This window comes from Melanostigma gelatinosum (genome assembly GCF_949748355.1).
Source record: "Melanostigma gelatinosum genome assembly, chromosome: 17".
Classification (NCBI taxonomy): Eukaryota; Metazoa; Chordata; class Actinopteri; order Perciformes; family Zoarcidae; genus Melanostigma; species Melanostigma gelatinosum.
Genome location: NC_136650.1, coordinates 14,891,835 through 14,911,103, shown reverse-complemented (window position 1 = coordinate 14,911,103; position 19,269 = coordinate 14,891,835). Strand labels below are relative to the sequence as shown.

At 44.0% G+C, this 19,269-nt stretch overlaps 1 protein-coding gene across 1 annotated transcript in view; it reads right to left on the bottom strand.

Moving 5' to 3' along the window:
- The window catches only part of dync1i1a (dynein cytoplasmic 1 intermediate chain 1a), a 45,191-nt gene that overhangs the window by 11,420 nt on the left and 14,502 nt on the right, over positions 1-19,269 (bottom strand). Inside the window, exons 8-13 of the mRNA XM_079287941.1 lie at positions 14,808-14,903; positions 12,519-12,690; positions 11,176-11,275; positions 10,909-11,034; positions 1,651-1,797; positions 103-216 (exon numbers count right to left, since the gene is read on the bottom strand). Coding sequence (XP_079144067.1) covers positions 103-216; positions 1,651-1,797; positions 10,909-11,034; positions 11,176-11,275; positions 12,519-12,690; positions 14,808-14,903 — 755 coding nt within the window. The remainder of the gene's footprint in view (positions 1-102; positions 217-1,650; positions 1,798-10,908; positions 11,035-11,175; positions 11,276-12,518; positions 12,691-14,807; positions 14,904-19,269) is intronic.

Sequence of the window (19,269 nt, the reverse complement as noted above, 5' to 3'; positions counted from 1 at the left end):
AAATACACATTCATCAACAGTTATAGAAAGTACATGTGGAATATGCTTCAACACTAAAACTGAAATCAGTTCAGTGTGTTCGGTGCTGAGTGTGTTGTGTACCTGTGGCTGGGAAAGCATGTCCAGACTCCAGGAGCACATCCTGCCGTCTGTAGACACAGTGATCAGGTTGTTGGCATTCTGTGTGCCGACCACGTTCACGCAGTACACTGGGTGCTACACACACACACACACACACACACACAAAGATAAAGACACATGGCACATCAATGAGATGGGGGAGGATGCACACTTGCAAAATAGAACAGTTAATGCCCCGTGCTTTCAGCATCTCGTAACTTAACTCAACTTGTAACATGGTACATGGTACAACTACAACCCCCTCTAAAGTGCTTGTTATTCTGATGCATATAATGGTCACAATCATAAATTCTTATTAGTCTCATTGATTAGCGGCATTCAACATTTCAGCACATTTGTCAGTTAATATAATAAATATTTGGGTCATTCCTAACTCCATGAGCCTGAAATGATCATGTGATTTCACCCTTAAACACATGAGATACTTTGTACAGATGCAGCATGCTCACATGCCAGCGTGCAGTCGTCCCTTACGACAGGAGTGTGTGAAACCATTATGTCATTACTGGGCAGTAATGCATTTGTGTACTGGGCAGCACAAAGAATCCATTCAGCAATCAGCACCATGCTAGCTGGGCTGGACTGAAGAGGACGGGAGCGAAGGCCTCACATTTTGGAGTTTAAACCTAGAGCAAGGGTGTCGTGTAGCAGTGTGTGTGTGTGTGTGTGTGTGTGTGTGTGTGTGTGTGGCTTCTGTAGCCTTGATTATAAACGGCCTCGGGTCTGAAGATATTGCTAGTGTGCACTGGTCAGTAATTTGTCGAGGGTCAGTGAGTTCATGAGCTTCTAAACTGTGCCGTCCTTTTCATTATGTCTAGAATTTGACTGCACAAGTCAAGAGAGTGTGTGTGTGTGTGTGTGTGTGTGTGTGTGTGTGTGTGTGTGTGTGTGTGTGTGTGTGTGTGTGTGTGTGTTTCTAATATGAAAATGATCAGTGTCAAAGCTGCAGTGTTATCATGTAAAATGTAAAGCTCCAGTGATGTGAATATACATAAATATACATCAGGATTAATGTGACGCATTTCAGAATAATGTTCCGACTGAAACATTTTCATTATTGTTTTATGTAACTAATTAAAATGGAGCTTTTCATTTAGGTCAGAGCTCATTTCACCTGGTCTGCAACAAACTTTTTTTTCTCATTATTGACTGAAACTTTTTCATCATTATTTTCTTCCTCAAGATTTCACAGGGCCAGTGGTGACGTCCAAAAACCAACGTAATCAACAATATCCAAAGATATTGAACTTGTAATCATATGTAACAGGGGAAACTGGAGCTAGACAAATAATTGGCATTTTTGCTTCTTAAACTAATTAATTGATAAACTGATTAAAAAATGTGACACTTTTCTCTCAATCAACAAACCGTCAAATCATTTCAGCCATGAAACAAAAACACAACATGTACATTTTTTAATTTGTTTTTCTAAAACTGAAATAAATCAGCGATGCCTCACTCTCCCAGTGTTTAGATTCACAGTGTGCTGTGCTGGACTGTATGTCTTACAGTGTGAGCAGCAGCAGACAGAGGAGTCCGCTGCACGGGGGTCCGACGGTGGCTGCGGTTGTCCCACAGGACAATTTGTCCCGAGTAAGTCCCCCCCACGACCAGGTTGGGATGAAACTTGGCGAAGCCCACAGATACCACGGGAGACTGAGGAAAGAGGAGCGCAGAGGATGAGATAACAGAATCACTGCGTATTACTCTGGTGTTGAATTTAATCATCACAGAGCAAGGAACATGGTGACGATTGAAATGGTTCAGTCAGATGAAATGTGCAGATAAAACAGCAGACAGCGAGAGAAAACAGCTAAAACAAAGAAAGATATGAAGCGGAAAACGGTAACGCTAGACGGAGCACGAGTTGATCAAGGCATCGTGATGGGTGGCAGACATCGGGAGATAGACGGAGAGGGAGATGATGAGTTTGGCTACGGTGAGGGTCCGCTGAGGAGAGGAGAGAGGGGTGACGCTGGGGCGGAGACCAGACAAAGAGGGGAATTGTAGTCCTCTTCCCCCAGCCGTTTCACATTACAGCATCAAAACCCCAGCAGCCACTGGAGCGCTCACTGTAGCCTCCATCATGACAAGCGCACCCTTGAACTCCCTCCCTCCCCAATGGCGTGTTTATTGAGTCTTGGTTCCTCTTCACTGATCGTCCCATAAGGGCAAGACACGGCCAAGAGTGCATTAAACAAGAAGCTCGCAGACGCACATCACAATTTAAAACCCTGAAACTATAACACACCGCCGTTGACAGTTTGAGTGTTCCAGTAAACGGTATGTCAGACGTTTTGTTGTTGAACGACAGCTGTGAGACGCTGTTTGGAGGCAAAGATTAATTATCAGAATCCTCCCAAATGAATCACTGTATTAGCGTTAACAAGGGAATGTTAGCAAAGATGTTTGTGAATACATTGACAGTAAAGTATTCATTATCCTATGTTTCAAATGGTTGGTGGCCTAAAACCTGGTGATACTATACTACCTTGAACTGGTGGTTTAATAATAGACAATTAGTCATTTTTATGATTTTAAGAATTCAAATAAAAGGAAATTCATATTTGATTAAGTTAATGAACACGTTCCTCGTACGAATGAGCCCCTTTAAAAACAAACTGACATCGGCCAATTCATACAAAGTATGTGTGAACAAACATTGCAGTACATTTATAAACTGCTGAGGCTGCAGGATGCCAATTGTCTGACCGAGGCATCGTTAATGTCAAATCTGTTTTTCCGTCACATGCTTTAGGCACAAGGCACCAATGTGCCAATATTAAATGTGGTCATCATGGCAGTTTTGGGGTCCAGTTAGTAGATCGGCAGGAAATCCAACAATGGCAGTTCATGTTTAGGACATTACATTATTCGTTTTTCATCTCTCTCTCTCTCTCTCTCGCTCTCTCTCGCTCTCTCTCTCTCGCTCTCTCTCTCTCTCTCTCTCTCGCTCTCTCTGCCACCACACCATGTGCGAAGCGGCCAACTCCAAACCCCAGTTCGTTTTGAACGGAGACTGGAAAACAAACCAGAGGGAAAGAAAACACTGCACACTCTTTCGCTCTCTTTTTTTGTGTTGTTTCTTCTGAGGACTCGAGGCAAGTCGCTTCAGATGTCATGGCTCAAAATAAACTGAACTTTGGTGGAAAAAATAAAGTCCCTCGTCCGCCGGGAAGGAGGCACTCTACTGAAAAGTTTATTTACGCGGTTTAGTAAAAAGGGATCAGCAATTTTGGTCTTTTAGCACGTATTAACACACACGATGTGCAGTGAAAGCACCAACAATTGCATTCAAATAATGTCCAAAACATAAATAACTGTCTGAAGACGTTAGGAGGTCTTTTTTTCTCAATTAATTTGGACAATTAAAGAAAAATATTCCTAACCTGGCAAACAGCGTGTGTATGGAAACAAAAAGTAAAAAAAGAAGGTTTTTAACAGTAAAACTACGAGAGCTCTCATACTCCTCAAACAAGGATGTGTGCCTCCAACTTGATCACTTTCTTTAAATAGCCAAGAGTTTTGGGATGACCTTTACACTCTGTGGGCTGCTGTCTGAAGTCTGCCCCCCCCCCTCTCCATCAGTGGGCTAATGAACCCAGATCCTGTCCTCTCTGTCATCTCTGCACACAAACACACACACATTCACTTAATACACACGCACACACATGTTTCCATCACCACAACCATTGATCAGTCTTCAAAAAGAAGATGATCTCTTCACGATATTCAGCCTCTGGGGGAGCAGAGTGAAGTGTTTCTTGATTCTGAACTCTTAAAAAAATAAATAAAATAAGATTGCTACCACTTTCACATGTGTTCATCAGCTGAGCTTAAAGTTTCTCCCGGTCACTAGTCTTGATGCTAAGCTAAATTAAGCTAAAAACCTTCAAACTATTTCTGTCTTTTTCCGCCATCATCACTTACTCTGTTAAAGCTCATCTTTATGCATAAAGAGATAGAAACCATAGGACTGCTATAAAAGTGTAATTTCTAATTTGAATTGTATATATATATATATATATATATATATATATATATATATTCGTCTATGTTGTACTCCAGATTGTTCCAATTTAACAGTATACCTCAAATATATTAATACCGTATCTTTAAACTCACTGCAGAGACCTTCCTCTCTTTGATCTTTCTAGGAAAGATGAATACGACCCTATTTTTTCACTATTAACACCATCAAAAATTAAAAAAAATAAACAAATTCACAAGCATACACAGACACAAATAGAAAGCATCCCTGCTCTCTTGTCTTTCTTGTCATTCTTCCACCGGTTGTCACGCTAAATAAACATCCCAACCCCACATGAGTAATGACAAAGAGAAACTAAATCAAATCAAGAGCCCCCTCTATTCGCTCCACATGTTAGTGTAACTCCGAAGCCCTATCAGTGTCCCCATCTTAAGAGGAAAAAGCCTGACTAAACTCTGAATCCACTCTTTAAGAAACCACACGTTATGCCATCATTGCCAAAGAGCTACTGAAAATGATCCCGGCTTTGTCCCGGGAGTGCACTTTGAGGCGCCTTGCCAGCAGCGAGGTTGGACTTAACATAAAAGCCATTCTCCCTAAATGCTTCTAATCAAAATGTCACATCAGCACATGTGTTTTGGAGTTCTATGCCTTTTAAACTTACTGTATGAAATAAGATCAATTTGTCCCGCGCTATAAGGAAGTTTATGATTTAAGCTCAAGGGGAATTGGTTGACACTCTAAAGCGGATTCTCAATTTTAATGTCATGTAGGGAATTAATGACTGAGTTTAGGGCTGAATTATGGAGCGCTGGGTTGTGTTTCAGTTGGATTTTTGTCTCTCGGTTAAATTTGTATTCATTGACGAGGCTTTGCCATCAAAGACTCAAATTATTTTGCAAACACGACTGAAAAGCTGATATTCTGAATTAAAGATAAAGTTTGACATTTTGAGAAATACTCTCTTCCTGAAATGAGGAAATTCATGCCACTCTCACGTCCGTGCGATAAATAGGGCGGTGCAGGAAGTCCTAAACCGTAGCTTCATACTTAGCATATAAACCTTTGAGAGTAGCATCAATCCTCTCATCTAACTCTTGAATAAGTATATTTTTCCCCAAATCTCAATCGTTTCCCTTCAAATCAAACACAACCACAATCCTTCCCTCCCCTGCAGCTCCTCTTCATTTCCGATTGATAGGTTTGGACATCAGTCACACGCGCACCACATCTGTCTCAATAACACCTCAACAACTCTCATGTCAACAATGCTCACGCATACCAGGGCTGACTTGAAGTTGATACCGAGCCTGACATTTCATTTCCAAAACGCAGAGTGGCTCCGTGGATGGTTCTCATCTGACACGCAGCGCGGGTCAGACACCTGCCAAGTCATCTCCTGCCAGCCCAGACGGAGGGGATGTGGGGAGTGACAGCTCCCGGAAGAACAAGCAGCGGAGAGAGTCACTTCGGTATATTAGGCCCCAGATAAATTGTGGAGGTTTTACAGGGAGACACTCTTGCAGTCAGAACAGTGGGTTTCATTTCTTTCCCCGGGCAAGGTCTGCTATGTGTGTGTGTGTGTGTGAGAACTCAAACACACAAAGTATCATCTACCACATCTCACATAGGCTCACAGGGCTAAGTGCTTCTGGCAGCCCTCATTATATTGATGGGAAGTGTTCTGTAGAGGATAATACACACATGGTAGGTACTGATGAAAGATGGCACCCAGCGAGGGATTAGGGTGGTTCGAAGGAATGACAGAAAGAGAAAGAAAGCTAGAGAGAGGCGAACACTCCCTCCTTTGTTGCCTCCTCCTCTCTTCTCGCTCTTTCCTCGGGCAACAAACTGTTGCTTAAGTCGGCTTGGGAAGGCAGAAATGGAGTAAGAGGGCTATGGTGAGAAGGAAGAGGGAGGTGGGGGGCTGACAGTGCACGCCAGACAGTATATCCTCCAAAGTAGATCCATGCACCCCCCCCCCCCTGCTCACCACACTCATCTGTTTTCCACTCTGCCTTATCAGGACCAGATGGATCCGACCGTCTTCCCTTGCTTCTCAACTCCCCCCCCTCTCAACCACCTTTCTCCTCCCTTTCTCCCCCTGGCTTCACTCGTTTATGACACCCCACGGATTTTGTCACTCTGTGGTTTCTGGCAAAGAGAGAGAAATACCATGTCGAGTCTCAATTTCAGCAGGCATAGACTGAGGGTTTTGACGGAGCACAAGCATGAGGAGGAGGCTCCGGGAAGACAAACAGGCCTTTCTCTGCCTCCTAGACCTCCATTCCCTTTATTTTCTATATCTTGTTTGTTTGCTTGTCTCATTGCCTCACTTCATGGTTTGTGGCTTTAATGGTTGATTTGTGTTATCGACATAATGATTGTCCGACTCAACCCGACAGTAATCTGTTCTATCTGATATTGAGTTCTTCCTCAGGTCAGTTTTCCAAACACATTTATATCAATCGCAATGTTAGCACACCCACCGAACCTCTCGATATTAGTGTCAATACTAGACCAAAGATTCTGTACTGACACCAAGACAATACTTCTTTTAATACCTGGATGTGCTTATTAGCTTTCATGCTAGCCACCTCACAAAGACGATACCAGAAGCGACCTGGATGAAATAGTCCAGCACATAAAATAGTTCCAATAAAACCACAACGTGTTGTTCTTACACTGCAGTTTTTGTACAAATTTAACAAACAAGACACGTCTTAATTATGAGCGTCAGAGGAGCTGGTAGGAGGATTTTGGTTAGCCGTTTCCCCGTTTCCAGGTCTTTAGCTTCGCTAAGCTAACCGGGTATGATTCACATTTTCCCTAAAACATTGAACTCTTTTGTCATTTACATTTAAAAATAATAAAATGAAAATGTCCCCTGATTTAGATCAGAAACCAAAGAATTTGACCATGAATTAAATGCCAAATTTTGATTCTTACCAATAATTGGGTTCGATACCCAGAATCTGAGCTAGTTCTTCTTTCACAATGAGCAACATATACTCGAAACACGGACTGCTTCCAATTTAATCCTATAATATCAATAAAGCCACCTCCGATCAGCAGAGCCAAAGTTGTAAAAAAGAATCAAATTCAGCGCAAAATTCAACACAAAATTATTTTTGCCAGTAGAAGCTACATCTGTGTAGTCTGCTGCAAATCACATACAGTCAGTCGCACGGTCTTAACCCATCAGTGAGCATTTATCCTCCAGTTTATTATCACACGGGTTCCCACTTAGACAATATCTGTGAATAATGTTGTTGGCCTGTTCTCTCTTCATAAAAATGCTCTACCCTGGCCCTCCCTCCCACTCTGCTTCTCTTACTCAACCTCTCTGGAAGCGTCAAAGGTCTAGGGACCGACGCAAGGCAGCAAGATATTAATAACAAAATATGACTGAGTCCAATGGGATTTGACAGTCGCGGCGGGGGTTGTTACAGGGAGGCGTGTGGTTTGGGGGGGGGGGTTCAGCAGAGGTTTTAAGTCAAACGGGCCCTTTAATGTGGTGTGACTTTGCCCACTTGAGAGGCTGGTGTGAAGTTACAAGATTGGACCCAACTGGGATGGGGCGATGATGGATCCAACTGCTGAGACGTCCGCGATGAGGGTACCAGAATCCACAGCAACGGCAGCCCCTTTCCTAAAGTACAACCCCAACCCACACACTGATGGGTCACACACTTCCTCCACTATACTACAGATCAATGGCTCCTAAAGTGGGCTCATGAAACTGCCACGGGTCCTCAAGGGGATTGTAGAGAGGACCCCTTAGTGTACTGTGACACTGTTTGATTTCAGATATAGTTTATTCACTGTCTAGAATTAGGCAGAGTTAGAGGACCATGATATACTTAATTTGTTAAGTGAAATTGGTAACAATAAAATCGTTAAATGGACTCGCTACATGGCTGTAATTAAGAAGTGTAAGGTTATTTACCCTGAATATAAGAGCTTAAAGACAGCAAAGCAGGAAAAAGGAGAAGGAAATGGAACATTGAATGCATAACTGTCAGATTTGTTCTGTCCACAAGGGAACAACATGTGTCATCCCAGGACCTGTCTGTCTAACTGTTGCATTCGTCAGAATGCAGTTATACAACACTGCTGCATTGTGCCAAAAAATGTTAGTGCACAATTCCCAGATTGCAATTGCCTAAAGTAGACACACTGAGACTCCTCCCAAAAATGAAACCAACACCATCTTTTCAATGTTTTACTTTGCACCACGTGAGTTTTTATGACTTTGTTTTTTGTGAATAATCTGAAGCAAAATACAGCTCCAAAAAATCCATCCGCAGAAAAAAAAAACGTCACTGGAAATAGCTGACCCCATCGGAAAAAAACATCCCTGAATAAAAGTTTTGTTTTTTTAAAAGAACAGTGTTTTGTATTGCTAAGACCATTCACCAAACTGCACACAGCCAGGCAAGAAATGTAGAAGCTTGACCTCACCAAAACCCCATCTGAAACATGAAGCCTTCTGTAAGCCATAGCCTGATACAATAAAGCCCCTGCTGAACCAGACCTCAACCACAAAACCCCAACCCTCCAATACCGACCCAGCACTGTCATTCATTTGTATACTCCACACACACACACACACACACACACGCACACACACACGCCACGGTCTTTACACGTGTGTGTGACACTCACATTAACATGTGCATACACACAAATAGCCATCTACCTATCCATCCTCCAGATGAATATTTGCAACAATTGCAAAGAGAAAGCATGTGAACAGTTTGCCTCTCTGCTTTCCTTTAGCGGAGGACGGGGAGGTGGAAGGTGAAAGGAAAAATAGAAGAAAGTAGAGAAAGAGAGGGGAGGAGGCACCCAGCCCTGTGGTTTCGGGGGGTTAAACGGCAGAACATGCTCGCACATTAAGAGCCATTCGATCCGCAGCTCACTAGGGAGTCGCGACTCTGTTTGCAAAAGGCCCCCGCAGAACGAAAGAGCAAGAAAAAAAAAAAAGAAGTCTAACCACTCCTGTGCTCCTTTCATCCAAATCCAACAGTGACAGTGGAAGTCATGGCTGACTCAAAACGACTTCTTTCTTTCTATTTCCAATCTGTTTCATCTGCGTGTCTCCTCTACGGTTGAAATGATTCATAAGTTTGTTTGCTCCCCACTCTATCTTTCTTTCTCTGTTTTTCTGTCATTCACTTCTCTTCCTCCCCTCATGAAGAGACCATGGCACCGCCCCAGGCCACACTAGCTCACTGACTAACATGGGGGGGGGCGGTAGGAAAGTGGGGCACTTGGGAGTTCCTGTTCCCCCTCAATTTCTTTCCTCTGTCTTTTCTCCATTTGATATCGCTTCATTTAATGCGCATCTTTCCAGTAAACACTCGCTTGAAATGAATCTCAGCATGCGGGCAAGACCACTGTGTTTGAAGAAGTGGTTTGTATGAGTTGGAGAATCAAAAACAAAAAAAACAATGACAACGCTTTGATATGTTACATATCGCTATTTCTGTTTTTCAATGCAAAACCGACGCCGTTGTATTTCGGACCACATTTCCACTTGAGCACAGTTCACCTCTGTCGTACACATCAGCAGCTGATTGCCCCCTTTTGATAAACCGAGCATTTTATCAGCTGCTAACACAAATATCCTTGTTCCCAAACGGCTAATATTACACACTCACGGCTCACAGCATGCTGAGAAACCGCATTGTTAATAAAGTCAGATGCACTGTACATATTCCGTCACAGAACCACATGGAAAAACGACTGAGTCGCAGCTACAAGACGCATCAATGTAATCTATCCGTAACACCACATGGATTTCGGCAGCGGCATAAATTATGGTGCAGTGAAAGAACGGAGTGCTTTAAAAATCCATTACGGCGTTAAGACTTGTATGGCGAGCTTCATATTGAAATATTTGCACGCAGCATGTGGTCTGCAGGAATATGTGGTTCTGTATGTGTTTGGAAGAAAGGAGAGAGAAAATCTATTTCCCCTGTTTGAATGAAACTTAAAAGCGAGCGCATGCGTGTGCATTTCTGACATCATATCTGAGCAGTGAGGTGAATGCCTTTGACGTTCATACTAGTACAGGTGTATCTATACATTTACAGGAAGACGTGTCATTAGTAGGAAACGCAGCGCCGCTGACGTTAGACGCAGCGTCAATGTGGGTGGGCTAACACACACATGTGGCAGCGTTGGATTAGGAAGCGGTCGGCCGCATCATTTTACTACAGAGACGTTTCTACGTGGCCTCGCCTGTCTCGTGGGAGCCGTGAAGCCCTCACACCCAATCCCTCTATCCCTTCTCTCCTCCCTACCGTTTTCTCAGTGTCACTTGCTATTAGCGTCTCACCCGTCAACGACTTTCTTTCCCACCAAGTTTCTTCCATTGAAACTCGCCTCTCGTGGCAGCGTTCAGCTTTAATCCAATCTGGAGGGTCAAATGAACGCATGTGGAGCTGCTTCTCATTTCCCTTTCCTTCACTCTGTATTTTCCAGTCACAAAGGTGCCGTCATTATAGGGTAGAAAAGAGGAAATAGTGGAGAATAATAATGGTGCTTTTTAGTGTGAAATACTGAGAGGCAAACAAGGAGATGAGAGGAAGATGTTTTTTTGTTCTTTTTTTTCCCAGCATGTAGCTCTGTGGCAGATGTTTTTAGGTTCATGCTTGCAAATAACCGCCCACAAAACAGAGGAACAAACACAAAGAGCGCAACTAACTTAACTGCCATCGTATTCCATAGTTATGGAAATATGTGAGAGGTTTGATAAGTTCCAGTACCTGACAGTGAAAGATGTATTCTGGTGTGGCCTTCTTAAATTTGAGGTTCCATACCAGCGCAACGCCATCCGGTTCATGAGGAGCGTCTTCATTATTGTTATAAGAGGCAACCAGCAACTCAGGATACTGAGAGAGAGAAAGAGAAAAAATACATATTTTAATAGTGACGGTTAACATCTGCATAATTGGTGTCAAAAGTTCGAAATGGAAGAAACTGTTCTTGGTGCATTGTTTGAGTTCACAGCGACGCCGGGCTGCTGGCCTCACCTGAGGGGACCAGTCAAGGCAGGTGATCACGCGATGTTTCGACCAGTGTTCATCGTAGAAGAGTCTGCTGAAGGACAGACTGGAGCCGCCACCCGAGTCTCTGAAAAACAGACAGCAGTGTACTCGCCACAGTACGCAAGTGTGCAGCAGCTTTTTTAAACGGAATGCATTGCGCTGCATTACGCCTAACTGAATGCGAAAAGTGGAATTCGTGCATTTATCATGAACATATATCAGAAATACAAATCTTCTGAAAATGCATAACTTTAGTGCGATAAAGTCAAATGTAGTTCAAAGCACAGCAAAACAAACAAACATGTGATGTGCTTGTGTCTAACAAATAACAGAAGCATGAAGTATGTCTTCATGAAGCGCAGTGATTGAAATAAAATATCATCTCATGGGCACAAAAGTGCCCGAACACACAGAGTCCACAGTCGGCCGTCCATGTTGCCTGAAGCTGAATGAAATGCATTGGCTCTAGAACAGCTCGGCATATTTATTTGACATCAGAAGAATTTGGTGAGAGAGCAGTCTGACTGGTTGTCGTGAGTCATAGTGAGTCAGTAGTTTCAGCCAACATGTTGCACGTGCTTAACTGGATCCTGTGCACGTTGTTGCATCATTTCAGAGCGTTGTATCGTCGCAGTGTTGTCTTTGTGTCCATTCGTTAACGTCAACTCAGTTACCAGACCGTCAGTTATAAGCAGATTCGTATTGTTACAACAGATGCTGTACACTAACCAGTGCGAATTATCCACTTTGTCGTCAATGCTATGTGTGAGAGTTAATAGCAGTAAAAACAACGTAAGGAAATGTAAGTTATGTTGTTACAATTTCATAAATAGCATGTCCGTGGAAAAAAGAAGGGGACTGATGTTAAGCACCGGGTCACGGCCTGTTTTAGACATAATCTCTATTTGACCACAGGCTTGATGCTTCTCCGTGGCTGCAGTGGTCAAAGCCGAAGTGAGCTGCATTCTTCTATAATAGCAGAGCAGTATACTAAAAGAGCTTTGCTCTTATGACTCTTATAACTTCAACCGACACTTTCATTAACCTCCATTTGGAGGCAACTCTTCAGACGGCAAGACAAAGCTCTTGTGTCAGTTCGCACTGACACAAGACCCCCTGAGAGTGTGACATCAGCAGGAAGACATGCATTTCGAAGGACAAAGAAGCTCCCCAGGCCCGCTAGATTGACACAGTGGGCGTGAGTCAGTCTTTGCACATTTCTTAGTTTGAGGCATGCAAGTAAACACTCGCATGTGCTGTGATGTCCAAACACTGACTCTCTCCTCCCTCACTCCTCCTGCCCCCTCTCTCGCCTTCTCTCTGCTCACCCCTCTTTGTCCTCCAGGTCCCGGCCGCTGTAGTCAAAGAAGATGTTGCCGTCTTCGGCCAGAGCCCTCTCCATCACCCGGATGCTGCAGTCGAAGAAACTCTGAAACTCAGAAGAGTGCAGGATCTGCTGCCTCTCCTCCTCCGTCAGTTCCCGCAGAACTGGAAATGAGCCTGGAGAAAGGAACATAATACAGACACAATCCTGTGAATGTGCATACACTGTGCACCCACAGGACACCTGGGTTTACAACAGTTACTTTCATTGTTGATGGATCAAACTAATATTTTCTCAACTATTATTTGTTATTTGTGAACAATGCCCATCATACTTACTTGAAGCCCAAGACGACATCTACAAACTCAGACCAATAGTCCAAATCCCAAAAATATTCCATTTATCATAGTTATAAGACAAAGAAAGGCAGCAAATACTCCAAACTTAGAAGCTGCAAGTTGGGAATGTTTGGCACTTTTGCTTGAAAATGTACTTATATGATTAACAGATTATCGAGTACAAGAACAAGTTTCTTATAATAAATAACACCACAAATATAAATGGGCATAAATTCAATCCAGGGTGTTGCAACTTTTCCATTTTACTTTATTTATATTTAAAGTATACATTACACAAATTCTTTTTGTTTTCTTTTTAAGGCTAAACCCTCTTATTTTCATTATTTACCGATATTAACAAAACAAATAACAATACATTTGAATATGGCATTTCAAATCAAGTAAATACAAGTCCTTTTTATTTGATGTGACCTGCCAAATAAGAGCGAGTTTTCGTTCTCTCCACCTTCCTCTCAATTGCTGTGCAGGAGCTCTGAACTGAGAAGCGTCTGTTTACTCTAATCAGCTGACATTGTGGCATTTGTGACGACCCGCCCTGTGTCTCTGCTCTGTCTGGCATGTTCACGTGAGCTGCTGAGCCAACAAAGCTGGCCAGTTCCGTCTGTCTCACCCGCTCCTCTGGTTTGGTTGCTTTGCGTTGTGTTTGGTTTTAACTTCATAACATATTGTGTTTTACTCATCCTGGCACTGATGTACTGTTTTGTCACGTCTCTTTATTTTAGTTTTGTCAATTACATTATTTAATGAACCGTTTCATGTTTGACCTCCATCCTGTGTTTTCTGGACTGTGAGCCAGTTAATGACACTTTTAATACTGACAGAAGTACAGACACCTCGCTGCATCTTGTTGTACTGTACGCAGTAATTGTCCTGTTTACTTCTGCACAAAAAACAAAGTACATCACGTGTTCCCAATGTCAGATTAACATTCACTTCATCTCTATCAAAACCAGAATCCCATCCAGGACACAATAAACTACAAACGGCTCCTAATGCATCTTTTCGAATAAAACACGACGGCAAGAACTTCACAAACAAGAGCAAAACAAAGCCCTCTGAGCACGACGCCTCCCTTTGAACGTAATGGCTGCACAGCACGGCGTCCGGTTTTTGAAGTCACTGTCCCCAAGCAGCACACATGCAATTTTACACTCACAAGCATGCACAGACACACATATATCGACCTTTACCCTGCCTCTTGACTTTGATCCCCCCCCCCCCCCATCCCTTTGTATTTCTTACGAGTTGTCAGAAAAGACCCAGTGAATCGAGTGGCAGAGATCAAAGGCCAGACCTTCTAATAGGCCAGGATGGAGAGGAGACGGATGACTGTGTGTTTATGAGTGCGTGTGTGCATACATCTGTCTATGTGTGTGTGTGTGTGTGTGTGTGTTTGAGTCACATTCAGTGCAGTCACTGTGTGTGTCTGAATATGACTATGTCTATCAATCCGAGTGTCTGTCAAATGGTGTGTTTTTAACACCACCTAAGCGCTTTTCTCCATATTTTACCACATGAACCATCCACATAGGCGTCCACAGACACACTTCTCCATTCCTCTCCACTTTGAAGTGCGGTCGGGGGGTCAAATGACAGGTTTTTAATCAGTGCTGACCCCCACATGCCATGGAGCTGATATGCTGGACCCGCCTTAACCCCCACCGTAACCTACCCACATCCCTCCATCTGATACACCCACCGACTGGCTGAGGGTGTCACACACAAGTGACCGTGTTTCGTGACAGTTTGACCAGCAACATGTGAGAAGTCGAGGGAAGAAAGAGCCTGGAGGATAAAGAATGGGAAGTTTTGTGTTTGCAGTAATTGGGAGGACAACTGCTACATAAAGTATTTTCATGCAGGAGGACATTTTACACCTGAATTATGAAATCATAACAGCTGATCGTTTTAACTCTCCCATCATCCTTTTGTACCTTCTTTGTTTTCCCTGTTGTCATCGTCCTCCTGCTGCTCAGACTCAGGGCCTGGCTTCACCGCCATCGTCTCTTCATCCTCCTCTTCCTCCTCCACTGAAAGAGTTAAAAAAAAGAAAGAGAGAGAGAGAGAGAGAGAGAGAGAGAGAGAGAGAGAGAGAGAGAGAGAGAGAGAGAGAGAGAGCGAGAGAGAACTCATGTTAATCAACAGCTGTTCCAATTTTCTTCGACCTCCCGCTGGGTACTGCCTTCCCCCCCCCTTCTTAGCAAAATAAATAATCATTGCCAGACATGCACCGGTACACCTGACTAACTAACATTTGGTCCAAATGGGTTTCATTTACAGACACACGCACTCACTTTTTTTTTTTTAGAAAACACAAAGAGAAAAGAGTTTATGTTGCTGCTGCTTATGTGTCTAAAGTATACATGGTCTTGGGAAAAGAAATCCAACAGGAAGCAAGCCCGTGCCCAAATCCGTGTTGTAGTTGTAGCATGTGTGCACATGGTCTGCATGTGTGGACATTGTGCACGCAAATCTCACACACACACACACACAGCAGGACATGTCAGAGTTGTGTGAGCTCTCCTCTTTTTATTCCACCTTTGACCCCAAAAAGATCCACTGATGTGTGTGTGTAAAAGGGGATTCCCTCTGCATTCCCTCCAATCAGGCTCTGCAATTACGCTTGCCTTTTCAGGATTCATTGTAAGTGTGTGCAGTGTGTGTGTGTGTGTGTGTGTGAGTGTTTGGAAGGGGGTGGGGTTCAAGTATGAAGGGTTACTGTCAACATAGGCACCTGCTTGTCAGCTACTGCGCCCCCAACAAGCCCCACACCCCTCAGGCTATGTGTATGTGTTGGTAACCCTTGCCAACCTCTCCTCCCCTTTTCTGCCGCTCCCCTCCCTCCGAAACAGATGCTGAGAGTCGGGGGGCCTCTCAGAAGACCTCTTAACACTCTGACACCGTGACCAGACACCTGTGGTCTGCCAACACACACACATACACACTCTCTCTCAAACACACACACCCGGGGCCCTCGCCTGCAGTGCCAGGGGTGGCGAGGGGTTAACTGGCGCAGGGTCAAGCTGACAACAGTCGCTCAGTCCAGCGGGAGGAAGTGACTACATCACACCCTCAGACGTGTCATGTCTCTCTCTCTCTCTCTCACACACACACACACACGTTGGGGTGTGTTTAACTCAGCTGGAGTATGGCCCGGGGCACTGTTAAAACCACTTGCTCAAGAGCCGCTCTTGCACCGGATGAACTGTCCATTCATCACTTGAAGTCGCCGAAGCTTTTAATGAACTCACTGCTGCAGCTTTAAATAGGCGCAAATACGATGATAATTGGTGGAGCACTTTAGCAATTTTATTATTTCAATTGCAATAATTTCTGGCATTATTTGATTGATTATTTAAGGGTTCCCAGTACATCTCTCTCTCTCTCTCTCTCGCTCTCTCCCTCCTTGTTTTCTTTTCTTTTTCACTCCTACGTGAAAGTTTTTGATTTATGACCTTTGCATGCTGTGTGTATATAATAAATGACTGCGCTAAATCAAACACGCGGCGGTGAGGCTCAGTCCAAGTCGGTGGTTAACAGTCAGCTGTAGACATCCAAACACCAGTGACCCACCAGTATGGAGGGCAGGCCAGAGAGGACCAGACAGGCAGACTGCCAGACTAGCTCCATGTCTGAGCTGCCAAAACAGACAAGCAAACAGAGACGCACAGGAAAACCCTTCTATCGAGATCCTTTTGTCTCTGCCGCCATGCTTCAGTTTGTGGAGCTTTATTTCCCTCGAATGCTTTTTTTGTTGTTGTTGTCATCATCTATCATTCTCATCACTTTCCCCCCTCCACGAACTGCTGTCATTACTCAGCAAAGGCTTCAGGATGTGAAACAGAAATGCGGATCCTGCTAACCAGCGTTGGGAAGAGACACAACAAACTTCTATTCTTTTTATTCTTGACCTTACGTGACCGGTCCGTCCGGTGGTTGGAATGTGTGGTGATGGGGATGGGAGGAGCGTGAGCAGAGGAGAGAGAGACCACATTGAGGAGCGGTCAAACTGTCAACCCCCCCCGGGACCACAGGACGCTGGAGCAAGGCAGCGTGATTCATGGCCTATGGGTTACCTCACCGAGGGGAGACGGTCCAATTCCTGTATGAAGATACTGCTGATGTCGTTGCCAGCAGCCATGCATCAAGTTGTTCTGTCAAGAGTCCCGCACCAAAAAATATCCAGACTATTTCCTCCAAATGGAAATTTTCAGAGATACATTTCTATGTATGCAAGTAAAGCAAAAGCTTAGATTGCGGTAAATGATACTAGGAAAGTAGGACTCATGGGTTGAAAATAAGAATATAAAACTTTATGTAAACACACACACACACAGAGGCACAACAGGGTTTCCTGTTGAGTTGCAAAAGAAGCAGGGAGGATAAATCAAAAAGAGCCAATCTTCCACAGTTTGAGTGTGTCTGCCTGCTACCCTGTAAGTATCTGCACACTTCTTGTTTCCACCTCTTTCCAGGTACGGGCTGCCTTCTCTTTCCACCTGCCGCTTAATACCGCTCCTCACTGCAGGACAACAGGTTAACTGGTATCCTCCCCCTCGCCGCAGACGGGGGGTCCACCTTGATGAAACTCCGCTTGGGGGCTCCCGTTTTGGCCGGCTACACACCCGGGGTAATGATATCCTCGGTAGCCCGGGACCGCCGCATCTGGCTGCCTCAATCTTCCCCTGGCTGCTTACTCATGCTGACTGTGCCCAGTCAATTCAGCACAACCCAGCAGGTATGTAGACACACAGATTCACAGTGTGGAGATAAAAAACACAAGTACACACACACACACACAAATGGGTAAAAGTGTTTGTAAATGCATATGCTCACACACACACACACACACACACATACAGAGGCATGTGCGAGAATTTGTGAAATTGTTTGGAAGCGGAGAAATATTATTTACTACAAGAAAGGATGGAAGTAACAACATCGCCTTTGATATACTGTCTCTTCATAAGTACTATGCTAGAAACGGGCCAAGATGCTGTCAGTTAGGCGAACAGTGAAATACAATACTACCGTAACAAATGCAGTCATGTAGTTTGACTACTCTGTTCGTGCATCCTTTCTGCATTGCATTGCAAATATACAGCAGCAACATGTGCTGGTACTGTAGCAATAAAAAGAAAATGCTTATGATATTCTGAAATGATGCTGGTTTTCCTGCACAGAGTTCTTCCAAAGCTAGATCACTCTTAACCCTCCCAGACTGACAGGAAGGAGTTAACTGGTAATTCAAATGCAACGAGCTGCTGTATTGAGCCCAATTAACATTTTCTTATCATGTTTTCTGTCTTTTTTTTTGCTTTTATGAACCAACAGAAGAGTGAAAGTACGAGTAATGGGCTGATCTGTTTGTGGAATAAAGACAACATAGTCTGAATGAAGGCTGATACACCGCTGAGCGTTTCATTCGCTTAAACATCTTGTATTATTTCACAGTAGGCTGCTACTGTCGAGCATGTGGTGAGAAGTTGTACAGACACCGACAGCGTATATAAAAGATGTACACACTGTCTTCTGCCCCCCCTTCGGCTACTACATAGAGCACAATGGCCTGGTGTGTCACAATGTGTTAGCATGTGTTCTGTTTGGTAAGGATCAAAGCGTTCGCTAACCTTTTACTCTGAACCCAATCCACAGTAAGTGCTAGTGTGTTGAAATGTGTTAGCGCATGCTTGGAGCGATTGGCATAGTTATCAAAGAGCTGCGGGTGTGTGTGTGTAAGTGTGTGTGTGTGTGTGCGTGTAGAAGGGAGGATGAGACCAGGCCCGGAGTTTGTCATTGACTACATTATGGGGGCAGAGCCGCAGACTTGTCATAGCAGTATGGAGGTGACTGCTAAACTGAGTCACGCACAATCAAAGTTGACAGAACTCGTAATTTTTATAGATCTCTATTGTATTAATCACAAAGAAGTGAGATACTGATATGATAGAGAAGAGGCGGCAGAAACAGGAAGAGGGACACAAAAGAGAAATCCAGCAGGACTTTGGGGGATCCCATGCACTGGGAATAACCCTACAACATTATATAGGCATTCATATGGGGACACACACACACACACACACAGAGTTTGCAGGGGTTCTTGGAGGTTGGCTGTTGGGCCGACCACAACAAGCACTATGCAGAGGAGTAGGAGGCTGACATGACTTGAAAGGCTGCTCTAATGTGGCCCTGGCACGACACACACACACACACACACACACACACAGGCTATGCATCGACTTCACTGAAAGCAGCTCGTAGTGTTAGAGACCGACAGACACGACACACACACACACACTACATCCACTTCACCTCTCCATATATTACAAATGACCCGAGGCTGCCGGGGAATTTTCTGACTTTAATTCGTCCCACCTCCAGTAACGTAATCCTTGT